Here is a 15,248-nt window from a genome sequence, read left to right as displayed (position 1 = left end):
GAACAGCTGTAGATATAATATATAAAAAGACACATTTTCCTTAGATCTATATAATCATTGCTGTATTTCAAAGCCATTTCACGTGAAACTGCTTTACCCTGTACTCTCTGTGGTCTCTAGTTTGCAATAATGTAATATGGATGAAGCAGTAAATCAGATCCATTAGTACCACAACAGCTGGATATAAAAGAAAACAGTTTAAAGAGTAAAGACAAAGTCTAGTGTAAGTGAGATAAGAAACTTAAAATTAAAATAATAATTACTATGCTGTAAAATATTCTTCTACTTCCGGCATTTTCCTTCAGGGGTGGCCACAGCGAATTATCTCTCTCCACCTAGCCCTATCTTCTGCATTCTCAACATTTACACCCACTAGCTTCATATCCTCATTTATTACAACTATACACCTCCTCTTTGGCCTTCCTCTTTTCCTCCTGCCTGTCAGCTCCATGTCCAAATTCTCCTACCAGTATACTCACTCTCCCTCCTCTGGACATGTCCAAACCATCTTAATCTGGCCTCTCTCTAATTTCGTCTAACATGAGCTGTCCCTCTGATGTACTCGTTCCTAATCCTGTCCAACCTCCCAAAGAGAACCTCGACATCTTCAGCTCTGCTACCTCCAGCTCTGACTCCTGTCTCTTCCTCAGTAACACTGCCTCTAAACTATACAGCATGGCCGGTCTCACCACTGTCTTGTACACCTTCCCCTTGATTCTCGCTGATATATTTCTATCACACAGAACTCCCGACACCTTGCTCCACCCATTCCCACCTGCCTGCACTCGCTTCTTTACCTCTTTCCCACACTCTCTATATTGAGTGTTAAAACCTCTGTGAACTGTACATTGTATACTTTAAAGAATGCAAACAACGCTATACAGGACCCCAGACCATCACACTAATTTGTGGTTCTTCTTCACCAGCACAAAGTTGCCAAAAATCTGAAAACACACAATTGTATTGAATGCCGTAGCTTTACAATTTCTCTTTACTGGAGCTAAGAGGAGGGGTCCTTCTGTGTGGATTTTGCATGTTCTCCCCGTGTCTGTGTGGGTTTACCCCGGGTACTCCGGTTTCCTCCCACAGTCCAAAAACATCTACATTAGGTTGATTGGCAATTCTAAATTGCCCATAGGAGTGAGTGTGAGTGTGTGTGGTTGTCTGTCTATATGTGTGTGGGCCTGTGATAGACTGGCGACAAACATCTAGTGGAAAGCCTTTCCGGAAGAGTGGAGCTTATTATAAGCGCAAAAGGGGAATTAATCTGGAATGGGATGACCAACAAGCACATTTAGGTGTGATCTGTTAGGTATCCTCATACTTTTGGGTATTGCTCAAGGACCAGAAACTGAGCTGTCGTAAAAAAAAAAAACCCGCACGTTTGTTGTCATGCACGTCAGCAGGAGTAGGTTGTCGACAAATATGGCGCCGGTGTAGACACTGGTGTAAAGTCAAAATGAACAAAACAATGCTATTATAATAAAATCAGCGTTGTATCGCTCACTTAAAACTAATTTAAAACGACATTTATATCCGCTGGTGTACAATGGCGGGCGTAATGGAAACAGGTTTGTAAAAAAAACATAGATATATATGTATTTTTATTCTTTCCGGTAGCGGCTAGCTTGCTTGCTAAGCTAACACAGCGTTGTTTCCGCTTTGAACAGCAGAAACAGTCTAGTGTTTTTTTGTGTTTTTTTTTTTAAATAAATACATAAATAAATAAAACTTTTTTGCGTCTATACTTAATTTGTTGTCGTCCATACAGAAGAGCAGGCGAGGAATCGTTTCCAGTCGGAACTGGAGTTTGTTCAGTGTCTGGCAAACCCGAATTATCTGAACTGTACGTATGGCATTGTTTACTTATAATCTTATATTTCATTTAAATATCCCACTTTTCACTGCTAATGTTCCTACATGATCTAAACACACTGTTACTTATGTTTCTGATCAATATCGGCTATAACAAACAACAACAGTTATGTTTTGTGAGTACAGTGAGTACTGTCTATAGCTCTAGCTTGAGTGTATTTTCAATATTTTTAATAATAATATTTGTATATATCATAAAACTCATCAAGGAACCTTTTCACTCCGGATTGTCATTGGCAGAAATATTCATGTGCTCACGACTTGGCTAATTATTGCGTGTGAATATATACTCAGCGTCAGTGGCGGGCCATGCATTTCACACCTAGGCTTTCACCGGTGTCCTTCCTGAATTAATCCACCTCTATACCATCATTATGACTCCACGGCAATAGATACTAATCAACTGTTAAATAGCAAAAATAAAAAGAAATTAGGCTACAGTATTTCACACCTCACAAGGAACAGTCAATTTTATTACGGTTACTTTTCTCAAAAAAGACATTCTTGACGACGCCTGCAGCAAACTGCAATCTCCGGAGGATGCAGCATCCTAAATGAGACGCAGCGAATATAGAAACACTGTATAACAGTGCGTTGTGTCACAGGCTCTTGTAGTGATCATGAATAAAATGACATACATATAGCAAAAAAACAAATTAACACAATTCAGTCTCACAAGTTTCCTTTCACTGCAGCAAAAAAAAAAAAAAAACCCACAGCCCACCCCGGGGATTTGGAACTGAAAACCCAGAAAAAAAAGAAAACTCAAAAGCATAAATGGTTCTTGAAAAAGCTTACCAACTATTTTGAAGAATCAAAAGGATTTTCTTGAAAAGTCCGACTTGAAAATGCATTTATAAGGATCTCCGCGACCAAATCAATTTCTTCTCCTGTGTCAGCCAAAAAAATATATACATGTACATATTTAGTTTGTGTGGTTCGCTGCCTCTGACTACTCCCAATTATCCAATCAAAGGATGGGAAATTGCTGACGTAATCGTATGCCTGCTAGATGGCCCCCGTCACGCCAACTCGAAATCTGATTGGTTAATAGAACAGTTTCATTGCCACTTAATTTAAGCTACGGGGGCCTGCACTATTGATTTTGAAGGCCTTACGGCCGGGCAACACATGATGTCAGCCACTAGCTGAAATATGATTAAATAAATACTCATCATAAATATACACTACTGGAAGCAGCACCACCAAGAGAATGTAGAGAATAGACTACTGGGAATAATTTAATACACATTCATGGAAAAATATATTAAAATGCAAGTCAGTGATTCATACTGCTGTTTAGGCCAGCAGAGAAGGCCTTGCTGGCCCTGACGGTCCGCCACTGCTCAACGTCCATTTTATCAGGAACACCTCTATATCGCCCATGCACAATATTATGCAAATACATGTCAAGAGCTTCAGCTAATAATCACATCAAACATCAGAATGGAGGCTGTGATCCCAGTATGACCTTGTTAATGGTTGTTGGTTTTGCCAAACGGGCTTCTTTATAGAAAAACTCTAATAGAAATTCTTTATAAGGAAACAACGGCTGAAGCCCAACCTCTTCAGTTGAACACTTAACTAACCCCTAACATGTTCCTTGTATTGTCCTCTGCTTGATATGAGGCTTTGCTTGTACCTCTTATTTGTAAGTCTTTATGGATAGAAGCATCTGCTAAATGAATAAAATGTTAACGAGAGAGGTTGGAGGATCATCACGATCATGCTGAGCAGAAAAGCATCGCAGAAAGACTCACAAGAACTGGAAAGCTTTGGCAATATTGAAAAAAAAAGTTGGTTAGTCTGAGGTAATTGTGTTGGGAAGGTTTTCATGGCACTCACTGGGCACATTAACAACAATCGAGTATCTTGAATGAGTATTAATGCTGACCACATGCATAAAAACTGATGCACACAGAAGCATAAATTGTCTCTAACTGTTTCCATGAACATAACAGTAAGTTAATTTGCTTTTGATATTTAGATTTTAACATTCTCCCACTTGCTTTGTGTGGCTTTGTAACAATGGCAGTGTAAAGAACAGATAACAGACTATACTTTGTGTATCATGATGTTAAAATATCTCAATGTTGATCTCTTTATATAAACCTGTATATAATCTCTTTATATAAACCTTTGCTTGTAGTTTTGGCTCAGAGAGGCTACCTACGAGAAAAACCTTTTGTGAATTACCTGAAGTATTTGCTTTATTGGAAAGAACCGGAATACGCCAAATTCCTTAAGTAAGTGTCATGTTGTTTACACTAACGTCTTAAAGTATATCATTTGTTGTATTGTTTGTATCATGTTTCATTTCAAATGAGCATGAAATAGTATCCTGATCTGCTGTGTCCTTTACCGTACAGATATCCTCACTGCCTGCACATGTTGGAGCTGTTGCAGTACGAGCATTTCCGGAAGGAGCTGGTGAACGCCCAGTGTGCCAAATTCATAGACGAGCAGCAGATCCTGCACTGGCAGCACTACTCACGCAAGCGCACACGCCTTCAGCAGGCTCTCGCCGAGCAGCAACAGCAGCAGCAGCAGCAGGCGGCTCCACACGGCAACGCCGCCTCCAAGTGAAGCTGCCACACACCGGCGACGAGGCGGACTGTTAAACCAGTGGTAGGCCTCAAGTCAGGTTATCAGGAAATGAGTGTAAATATTGGACAGTTTTCTGTTTTCTATATGGTGACACTGAACGTCCCAGTGATGTCACAATGACAATAAAAAGGTGAACGTTTCTGAATTACATGCTGAGTTTTGATTCAGCTCAACATTACACCAATGTGTTCATGCATATCTCTGAAATGCCAGTAGGTCAAGTGAATTATGATTAAATATCTTATCAACAAAACCTAGTGATTTTTTTTCTCTCTCTAAACTTTAGATCTATTCAAATATTGTCCCACTATATATGTCTCACTAGGTGGAAAATATACCCAGCATTGTACCTGAGCATCATCATGTCAAATGACTAGCTGGCTTTATTTTCAGCTCTGCTTTTCTAATTCATTGAACAAAATAAAGACTTTTCTATGACATTTTGGCTTAAATTCCTTCCTGAAATCTGCACACACGGTGTCCCCAGGATTTTCTCCAGATCTACAACCACAACCCTGACTAGGATAAAGTGAGTTATAATAAGAAGTTAAGTAGTAGCCTTTTATTTGTCACATATACATAGATCAGGCATAACGTTATGAGCACTGACTGGTGAAGTGAATAACACTGAATATCTCCTCATCATGGCACCTGTTAGTGGGTGGGATATATTAGGCAGTGCCCTCAGAGCAGGGATGTTGGGTGGCAGCTTGGTGGTGCTGGGGCTTGAACCCCGATCTTCTTATCTTACATCACCCATCAAGAATAATAAGAATTATTACTGTTATATTATTAGTAATAGTGGTAGAATTTATTATTTATCAGCGAAAACCAAGCTGCGTTAAAGTGTACCCCGCTCTCCCCTACAGCTTAATCATAACCCTGACCTTTGGCGGTCCCTGAGGAACACTAAAGGTTTCGTAACAAAAAGTTTCTCCGAGCTCTATTCTCTATAGACTAATGACCGGTAAATGCAGGGTTGTGTACCGGCCGGCAAAACGTTAACGCGTACGCGCAATCGTGTTCACGATTCTGCGCGCGCACTGAGTGCGTCAGCTGAGGTGCCGCTTCTCCTCCTGCTCTCCGCCTGTGTCCCTTTAACGCAACCCGATCTGAGTGTCATGTCCCAGCTATTTCTTGTGCAACACCAGCTCATGGAGTGTCCGGGGTGTCCTCAGGGCTGGACTCATTTATACCAGGCGGAAGAGCTCGTTAATGTTTGGCGTAAAGTCCAACTTTCCAGAGTGTCCAGTTTGATCAGAGCACTGGGGTTGTTCTTTCCAGGTTCTTCTTCTGTCTTTGTCATCATTTATTTTCCTGAAGATCTAACCCTCACACCTGAGTTGCCCGGATCAGTTGTATTGAATTAAAGCTGGAAGGTAACAGCTTCACTGATCACAGCTTTCCAGTAAGGGTTTTTTGTTTGTTTGTTTGTTGTTTTGTTTTTTTTGTTTTGTTTTTAAAAAATACTCATTAGCTATCATCATGAAGAGAAAAGGTGAAGCTCAACTGAATGGAGTTTCAGCTGCTGGAGATTCTGATGCTCCATCCAGCTCCAGCTCTGTGTGTGGAGGATGTGCGAGGAAACTGCGGAGCTGCATCCCGGTCAACTACAAAGAGGAAATCATAGAGTTATTGAAATTAGCCGGACCTGTGGTAAGAGCTAGCAATGACCATTCCGAAACACGTAGTGCTGATTATACTTAGACAAATGCATGCTTTACTGTACTACCAACCATAAAGGCATGAATGAATCTTAGGAGTAAATGTGTGCATGATGATCAGCAAATTCCCCACAGTGTTGCATTAACACCTAAGATGTTTACACATGTCCAGTTGGACACACTCGGACTCTGAAAGGGTTAAATTAACATTCCGGGTGTTAATTCAACACTGGAGAGATTTGTGAGCTCCCTGGAAAACCCATATGATCTTATATGAATATTTAGAAACAGTTTGCTATGTACCCTGTTTTGTCTCTTCATGATTAGCATAGTTCAAGTCAAAGCAAGAAATTTATTATTATTATTATTATTACTTATTATTATTATTATTAGTAGTAGTAGTAATAGTAGTAATAGCAGTAGTAGTAGTAGTAGTAATACAGTCTTTCATTAACTCCTCATGCTACAGCAGTCATAGACACAATCTTAACACAGCATATACATTAACTCTGGCCCTTTTTCAAGCCATTGCATACATTTACAAGCCATGGCATACGTTTCAAATTAAATTATTCGTTAGTAATAATGAATGAGTGTCACTATGAAGCTTGGTGATTGAGATGCCTGTGTTTCTCCCCCCATGTCCAGTTTATTTCCCAGTTGATGATCTTCTTGATCAGCTTCGTCAGCACTGTGTTTTGTGGACACTTGGGGAAAACAGAGTTAGCCGGTGTTGCTCTGGCTATAGCTGTGAGTGTTATAACATATGTGAAATCCACTGATTTGTTTCTTCACTACTTCATACATGTAGAGTTGATGGTGGCTTTTCATTTGACAGGTTATTAATGTCACAGGCCTGTGCGTCGGTGCAGGTTTGGCGTCCGCATGCGACACACTTATCTCTCAGGTGATTTCTCGGTTTCTTTTTTCTGTCTGAATTCTGTACTGAACTTCATGCTGTGTTTAAATGGTGGAAAAATGACTTGCACATTGGAGTATGGAGTATATAGTGTATACAGCTCTGGAAAAAAATAAGAGACCACTGCCTAATCTGAATAGGCTTTGAACCCTATTGAAAACCTCTGGAATGTCATCAAGAGGAAAATGGATGGTCACAAACCATCAAGCAAAGCTGAGCTGTTTGCTGTTTTGCAAAAAGATGTGGTATAAAGTTCCCCAACAGCAATGTGAAAAACTGGTGGAGATCATGGAGCCAAAACACATGCAAATCGGGGTTATTCCACCAAATACTGATTTACTTAATGTTATTTAGCCAAAGCATTAACACAATTTGTTTACAAATTAAATTTGCATTTTGTTTTATTTGAGTTATTAAAGCTCTGCAAATACTGCCTGACCTTGGGTTATTCTGATGTGTTGTCATTTCCTTTAAATATACACTCTAAATAACAATAGTTATATTTGGAATTGAGGAGAAATATTGTCAGCAGTTCACAAAAAATGAAACGAAACTCTTCATCTCACCAATACATGCACCTGTAAGAAAAAAAACATAAGAAACATATTATTTTTGCAGTGGTCTCTTATTTATTTCCAGAGATGTATATACTGTAATGACAAATACAAGACTCATTAACAACAGGCTCAGAGTCAGATGTATGTATGTATCTGGTGGCGTCTGAAATTTGCTGAAGCATCTGAAGTGCTGGATTTGGTCAAAAGCTAAAAACATGGGTTTAAAAGATGATAAATATATGAAATTAATATAAGATTTCACATCAAAACAATTAAATATATGGAGGGGAATTAATGCAGCTGATCAATTAATGCATTTGATTACATCGTCAGTGTCACAGGGAATCTGGAGCCTGTAGCAGGAACACTGCAGGAGTACACTCTAAACAGAACACATTCACCCCCAAGAGCAATTTTACATCAATTTTAGTCATAATCTATGAACAGAGTGAGGAATCCAGAGAACACAGAGGAAACTAACATGGACACAGAGAAAATTCAGTTCAATTCAATTCGTATAGCTCTTTTAACAACGGAAAGCTGCTTTACAGGAATGTATAAATTCAGGATATAAGCCAGAGGTGACGGTGGTGAGAAAAACTCCTTTATATGATGTGGTAAGAAACAGAATTAAAAAGGGACACCAGAGAGTATGATTCTAAATCCTTTATCCTTTATATGCTCAAAAAGTGCAATTGTGTAACTTATATACTGTCAGAAAGCTCAGGAAAACTTCAGTCTCAGGATCAAACTAGAGCTGTAAAGTAGCAACCTGATAAACCACTCCAAACTGAATTACTAATATTGTTTAATAAGAAGAATAATGTACACCGTTTACTTATTTCGTATAAAAGTTAAACTGTAAGCTATTTTCTTTTGGTAGCCGGCTTGTACAACGCTGGTCACAAAAGTCCTGGTTAATATGTTAGATTTCTTGGTGAGATGTGAAGGAAAAGATGTGATTTGGTCTCAGTCTTCATGACGTCTGTTCCGAGAACCGGGTCGCCAGGTCTGTGCAGTTAAAGCAGGTTTATAGTTGGATTCTAACATGGTGCTGTAGTGCACTTGGTGTCATAAAATATCCACTGGAATGAATAAAAAGAGAAATGAAATATTTCTTCACCCATGCTGTGTCACTGATTCAATCCTGAGCTCAGCTCAGTGTTTAGTTTCTGTGATTCTCTCCATGTTTGTGTAAGTTCTCCAGATAATAGAAAACACTACAATTTGGATTCTTCATATATATATATATATATATATATATGAATATATGAGGAAGTTGCAAGTTTAAGGCTAACTCCGCATCTTTCTCTACAGACGTTTGGCAGTAATAACCTGAAGCGTGTTGGGGTGATCCTACAAAGAGGGATCCTCATCCTCCTGCTGGCCTGTTTCCCCTGCTGGGCCGTCCTGATCAACACAGAGACCATCCTGCTGGCTGTAAGACAGAGCCCCGGGGTGGCCAGGTAGGTTCTGCGATCCTGAACGGATCCTATGCTAGTTCACCTGAAATTCATACAAACGAACGATAATGATAAATTTATTTATTTATAGAATAGAAACCATGCTAGTCTAAAACAATAAGCATTAAGACTTAATTACACCTCCATCCTTTTCTCTGCAGTCTCTCACAGCTGTATGTAAAGATATACATGCCCGGTCTGCCTGTGAGTGTTGTTATGCACTTCCATGAACTTCCATGTTTTTCCCAATTCTTCCTAAATCTTATGTTCCTGTTATAATATCGTGCAATTTTCACTCTTTCAGGCTGCTTTTATGTACCAGTTGCAGGCAAAATATTTGCAGAATCAGGTAAAATTATTTGGCTACCACAATGTAATATTTATATATATATATGACCTGCTGGCCACTTTATTAGGCCACTATTCAAGTGTATTCATGCAGGTAACCAATGATGTGTGTAATCGTGGCATATGTGTAATAGATTTAAAAAAAACAAACAAACATGCAGTTACAGGTCAATAGGTTCAGTTAATGTTTACATCAAACTGGGGGCAAATGGGTCCTCCTTGACATTGCTGTTCCAGACAGCTGAGTGTTTCAGAACCTCCCTCAGTCTTTAACTATCTGCACAAGTGATTAAGGGTTAAGGACCTTGCTCTGGGGCCTAGCAGTGACAGAAGTTTGGTTAACCCAGGATTTGAACTCACAACCATCTGGTCAGTAGGATAACACCTAAACCACTAAGCTACCACATCGCCTTATTTGTATATTTTTGGAGATGCTTTTCTGCTCACCACAGTTGGCTTTTTTAGTTACCATAGTATTCCTGTCAGCTCAAATCGTTCTCCTCTAACCTCTCTCAGGAACATGTTTCCCGTCGTTCAACTCCGTCCTTCTAACAGGATTCTAAACTTTACAGACTGGAGCGTAAAATCTCCATCATTTTTTTATTAATAAACATTCTTATATCCTCTAATTTTCCTTTGGGATTGTGAATTTCCCTTTGGGATGAATAAACTATCTATCTATCTATCTATCTATCTATCTATCTATCTATCTATCTATCTATCTATCTATCTATCTATCTATCTGTCTGTCTGTCTGTCTGTCTGTCTGTCTGTCTGTCTGTCTGTCTGTCTATCTATCTATCTATCTATCTATCTATCTATCTATCTATAACTTGAGTTATGCATGAGTGAACAGATGTACAGATGTTCCTATTAAACCGACTGGGGATAATACTGAGGATATTCTATTTTAGGGCATAATATGGCCTCAGGTGATCACAGGGGCTGCTGGAAACATCCTGAATGCTTTGATAAACTACATCTTTCTTCATTTGCTTCATCTGGGTGTAGCGTAAGTCCTTTCCATGCTTTTTATACTTATTCTACTTTTATTATTATTATTATTATTATTATTATTATTATTATTATTATTATTATTATTATTATTTATGATCTGTGCTTTCTGTGATTATTGTTACCACTTTTGTCCGCAGCGGTTCTGCCATGGCAAATTCCATTTCTCAGTTTGCCTTGGCTGTGTTTCTTTATGTCTACATTCACTTGAAAGGGCTGCACAAGGCAACGTGGGACGGTGAGTCAGCAAAAAAAAAAACCCAGACCGTGAAGCAGCTTGTGTTAGATATTTGCAAATCATTGAGACGAGGCCAGTTACAGAACTTGGGGCAGTTCAACTGGATTAAAGCAGTTTTAGTGGGTTTTAATTGGTGAGACACATATGAGTCTTACCTAACTCTTAAGATAAATAGTTAACGGCGTAGGCTTCTGGCAAAAGGCTTGGCATGTCTGGGTTTTAAGATTTACCCGAGGTTGATCTATTTTGTAACTTTTTAACACAATATGGAGAAGAGTTCATTTGGACAGGGCAGGATTTGTAAGGTGACATCACGCAACCTTTTACGCCATAAATGCATTTTCAGTCCTGTTTCTATTGCTTGCATGTTACTTAAAAGTGAAAACTGACAACGTTACAATTTACTTCCCTATTTTTGTCTCTTTTTATAAACTTTTCATCAGGCTGGTCTCGGGACTGCCTGCAGGAGTGGGGTCCCTACTTTCGCCTTGCTTTACCTAGCATGCTAATGCTGTGTGTAGAGTGGTGGTCTTATGAGATTGGAGGATTCCTGGCAGGTCTGAAACCACCGTCTGACTTTTCTCCTATCGAGTCAAATCAAGTCTGTGTAATGTGCTTTTGAGTCATCTGATGCCTTCCATTACAGGTCTGATCAGCGAGGCTGAGTTAGGAGCGCAGTCTGTTGTGTATGAGCTGGCCACTATCGCATACATGGTAAGAAACTTAAGACCAAAGAGTGAGCGAGTTCTGATCATGATTATTTAGCCGCGATATACGCGTCATGCTGATGATAATATCGCACCTCAGTCAGCGGTCGAGTTCCTGTACTTCCTGTACTAACTCTCCGCCAGTCAGTGTGCATGTCTTGTAATAACACAAAAATCGAAATCCGATTGTTTTCTTTGACATGACAATACGGAAAGGTGCGGCGCTTCTGCTTTTTCTGCACCATCTGTGAAATCATCTTTCTGTTTAGTCAAACAACGTAACGACGGGTAGGTCGATCCTTTTACCAAAGAAAAACAAGGGGCTACACCGTGATGTGTGCAGCGTCCGCTCAGGATCTTCATTTAACTTCAGTAAGAAGATTTCAAGAAGTCAAGAAGCTTTCATTGTTGTTATATATCCACATAAAGCTGGTGCAGTTCACAGTGGAATGAAACAAGGACTACATAAAAACGCAGGAGCTCTATAAAATAACACTGAATTAGTGCATTACCACAAGAAACGTCATCATAATACACACAAGATAATACAGTTATATGTGACCCACATTATGATGTGCATCTCTGAGAAGGGATTAACACAGTAGTATGTGTGCATGACTCAGTTACAGTGGAACCTTGGCATACTAATGCCCTCCCTTTTCTTGCCTTAAGAATTGAAATTTTGCAAGAAATTTGCATCAGCATGTGAAGAATATTCGGCATATGAAACAAACGGAACTAAATGCTGGCTAAGTCAGTGGCGGACCGTGCATTTCAGACCTAGGCCTTCACTGGTGTCCTTCCTGAATTAATCCACCACTATACCATCATTTTGACACCACCATGGATGTCGCTAGGCCATTTTCTACTCAGCCCTCCTAAAATTCTGCGATTCTCCATAAACTGTACACAAATCCATGATTGCCTCAGTCCCCTTATATTTCATATGAAAACGGCGGCAGACTTCGGCTCTTTCAGCGCGTTCTTCAATCTGCAGGCCGCGGCATCGCAGAGCGAGGATCAGAGGACACGTGTGTGTGTGTGTGTGTGTTTGTGTGTGTGATCAGGAAGACTTGTATTTGGCTTGTTCAGTACTCAAATGTTATACACGTCTATGCAATACAGTGGAATGCTGCAATAAGTTTACCATCCTACCCTGTTAGTCAAACCTTTATTTTATTTATTTATTTATTTATTTATTTACTATTATACCCTCACTGGGGGCTGATCCCCCCTTAAATGAAAATTCTAGAATTGCCCCTGGACGCCACGGCAATAGATACTAATCACCTGTTAAATAACAAAGTAAAAAAGAAATTAGTCTACAGTATTTCACACCTCACAAGGAACAGTCCATTTTATTACAGTTACTTTTCTCAAAAAGACATTCTTGATGCTGTATGCAGCAAACTGCAATCTCCAGAGGATGCAGCATGCGACGCAGCGAATATAGAAACAATGTATATGGGTGGGTCGCTGCCTCTGACTACTCCAATTATACAATCAAAGGACGGGAAATTGCTGATGTAATCGTATGCCTGCTAGATGGCCCCAGTGATGCCAACTCGAAATCTGATTGGTTAATGGAACATTTTCATTGCCACTCATTTTAAGCCTTGGGCACCTGCACTATTAATTCTGAAAGTCTAATGGCCAGGCAACACATGATGTCAGCCACTGGCTGAAATATGATTGGATAAATACTCTTATCATAAATATACACTACTGGAAGCAGCGCAACCGAGAGAAAAGCTATGAAATGTAGAGAATAGACTATTGGGAATAATTTAATACACATTCATGGGAAAATATATTAAATATATTAAAATGCAAGTCAGTGATTCAGATCACTGCTGTTTAGGCCAGCAGAGAAGGCCTTGCTGGCACTGACGGTCTGCCACTGGGCTAAGTAGCGGGTATGTCCAGGAGCCGTTCAAAACTTGTTTGCGTCAGTGGAAAGCCAACCGATTAGCACGATTACACATTTTAAGAAATTTTTTTCAGTCAGTGAAAGCTGTTTGGAAAGAGTCAACCCAGAATACCAACACTGCCTTCGACATGCATTCAAAAGCTAGGTGATTTTTAAGCCGTTTTTTTTTGTTGTCAAATTGGTGGCATGGTCTATTTTTAGCCCAAGCTTGGTGGCATGACTTCCTGTGAGGACCCTTGACATGGAATGCTTGGCTTGGGTCAGTTCTTTGTAAGCAGCCATACAGTTTACATACACTTTATATTGGTCATATCAGTCATATTCTGGGGCAGAACAGATTATTTGTATTTACATTATTTCTCATGGGAAATTTTGTTTCGCAATACAAATTTTCACCTTAAGAACTCGCCTCCGAAACCCATTCAATTCGTATGCCAAGGTCCCACTGTATTCTAATGCTTTCTCTTGATTGGCTCTTAGTTTCCTCTTGGCTTTGGGGTGGCAGCCAGCGTGAGAGTTGGAAATGCTCTTGGAGCAGGAAACACACAGCAGGCGAAACTCTCCAGCAAAATGTCTCTGATCTGTGGAAGTAAGTGGACACGCCTACTGAGTTGTCTAAAACAGAATATAACCCTACAACCTTAATCACCAACTCAATAAAAAAAAACAAACAGATGAGGTATGTGGAAACTTAGTGGCGAAGGTGTGAAGGTGTGTAGATTGTGAGTTCAAATCCCAAGTCCACCAAGCTGCCACTGCTGACCCCCTGAGCAAGGCGCTTAACCCTCAGTTGCTCATTTGTATAAAATGAGATAAAATGCAAGTCGCAAGTCTGCCCAATGCCAGAAATGTAAAAGAAAAATCATTCAGTGAGCGTCACTTCAACAGTGATGAGATTCTCCAGGTCAAAGGAGACTGATTAGAGATGGATATGCAAACGAAAAATTACCAATTCGATATCCCAGTTCGGTCAGTCAGTCTGTCAACAAGAATCTGAGGCTACAGTGAGGACAAGTTCACAAACTCTGCAGATGAAGAGTGGAAAAACATCACTTGTTCTTTTTCCAATCTTCAGCTGCCCAGGTTTGGTGCCACCTCACTGTCCTCACTGCGTAGAGGTATGCCTAATAAAATGGCCAGTTTATAGTAGTTGTATATGACATTCATGCATGAACTCTTTTTTCTTTGTAGTCATGGTCTCATGTGTTGTTGCTGCTGCAATAACTGGAACCAAGGATATTATTGCGTACATCTTTACCACTGACATGTAAGGAGAGTAAAGCATCTGGTGCTAAATTATTTTATTAAGATATAATTGTTTATTTATTATTATTATTAAATAATATTTAATAAAGTAAAGAATATTTTAAAAATTAATTAATTTATGTATGTTTTTAATTTATAAAATTATTATAATTAATTATTATTTATTTATTTAATATTTTTTATTTATTTTGTATTATTATTATTATTATTATTATTATTATTGTTGTTATTATTAATAATAATAATAATAATAATAATAATAATAATAATAATAATAATAATAATAATTTATTTTTAATATTAATATTTTTTAAATATTATTTATTTAGGTTTATTTATTTTATTTTTTTTACATTTTTATTTATTTTTTTTTTAATTTTACAGGCTTTCACAAGCTTACAGATGTTTTCAGGTTTTCCGTCATCTAAAATTAAACAGATAACAATTTGGACATATATAAAAAAGCTCTTTGAACTGAATCTGAAACCTGTACCATATTTCCATTTGCTTATTTAGCTTCAGATATTTTATTTTTTTCCTCTGCAGGGAAATTGTGGAGAAAGTTTCAGGAATCATGGTGATGTACGGAGCTTTTCATCTGTTTGATGCGACTGCAGTAAGCTTAATTTCTATTAATCAGATTTTCTGTATTAAAATGAT

General features: G+C 38.8%; 2 protein-coding genes across 3 annotated transcripts in view; both read left to right on the top strand.

Annotated features, from left to right (window-relative positions):
* Positions 1 to 1,399: 1,399 nt before the first annotated feature.
* med31 (mediator complex subunit 31) lies at positions 1,400 to 4,922 on the top strand. The gene is made up of 4 exons (XM_058414686.1): positions 1,400 to 1,571; positions 1,772 to 1,846; positions 4,025 to 4,121; positions 4,245 to 4,922. Exons 1-4 carry the CDS (start codon positions 1,550 to 1,552, stop codon positions 4,459 to 4,461), a joined length of 411 nt encoding a protein of 136 aa, XP_058270669.1. The 5' UTR covers positions 1,400 to 1,549; the 3' UTR covers positions 4,462 to 4,922.
* Positions 4,923 to 5,633: 711 nt separating this feature from the next.
* slc47a2.1 (solute carrier family 47 member 2, tandem duplicate 1) overlaps positions 5,634 to 15,248 on the top strand; it is an 11,983-nt gene continuing 2,368 nt past the window's right edge. The window contains exons 1-14 of one of the 2 annotated variants that reach the window (XM_058414796.1): positions 5,635 to 5,890; positions 5,974 to 6,138; positions 6,795 to 6,896; positions 6,985 to 7,053; positions 8,940 to 9,088; positions 9,247 to 9,289; positions 9,390 to 9,434; positions 10,348 to 10,445; positions 10,588 to 10,685; positions 11,129 to 11,242; positions 11,332 to 11,399; positions 13,803 to 13,911; positions 14,514 to 14,589; positions 15,135 to 15,204. In XM_058414796.1, the coding sequence (XP_058270779.1) occupies positions 6,810 to 6,896; positions 6,985 to 7,053; positions 8,940 to 9,088; positions 9,247 to 9,289; positions 9,390 to 9,434; positions 10,348 to 10,445; positions 10,588 to 10,685; positions 11,129 to 11,242; positions 11,332 to 11,399; positions 13,803 to 13,911; positions 14,514 to 14,589; positions 15,135 to 15,204 (1,026 nt within the window). In that variant the 5' untranslated portion in view covers positions 5,635 to 5,890; positions 5,974 to 6,138; positions 6,795 to 6,809. Of the gene's footprint in view, positions 6,139 to 6,794; positions 6,897 to 6,984; positions 7,054 to 8,939; positions 9,089 to 9,246; positions 9,290 to 9,389; positions 9,435 to 10,347; positions 10,446 to 10,587; positions 10,686 to 11,128; positions 11,243 to 11,331; positions 11,400 to 13,802; positions 13,912 to 14,513; positions 14,590 to 15,134; positions 15,205 to 15,248 lie in introns of both variants that reach the window. The other variant, XM_058414795.1, reaches the window with a different exon arrangement.

This window comes from Hemibagrus wyckioides, linkage group LG18, assembly GCF_019097595.1.
Source record: "Hemibagrus wyckioides isolate EC202008001 linkage group LG18, SWU_Hwy_1.0, whole genome shotgun sequence".
Classification (NCBI taxonomy): Eukaryota; Metazoa; Chordata; class Actinopteri; order Siluriformes; family Bagridae; genus Hemibagrus; species Hemibagrus wyckioides.
This window is presented reverse-complemented; position numbering and strand designations above follow the sequence as displayed.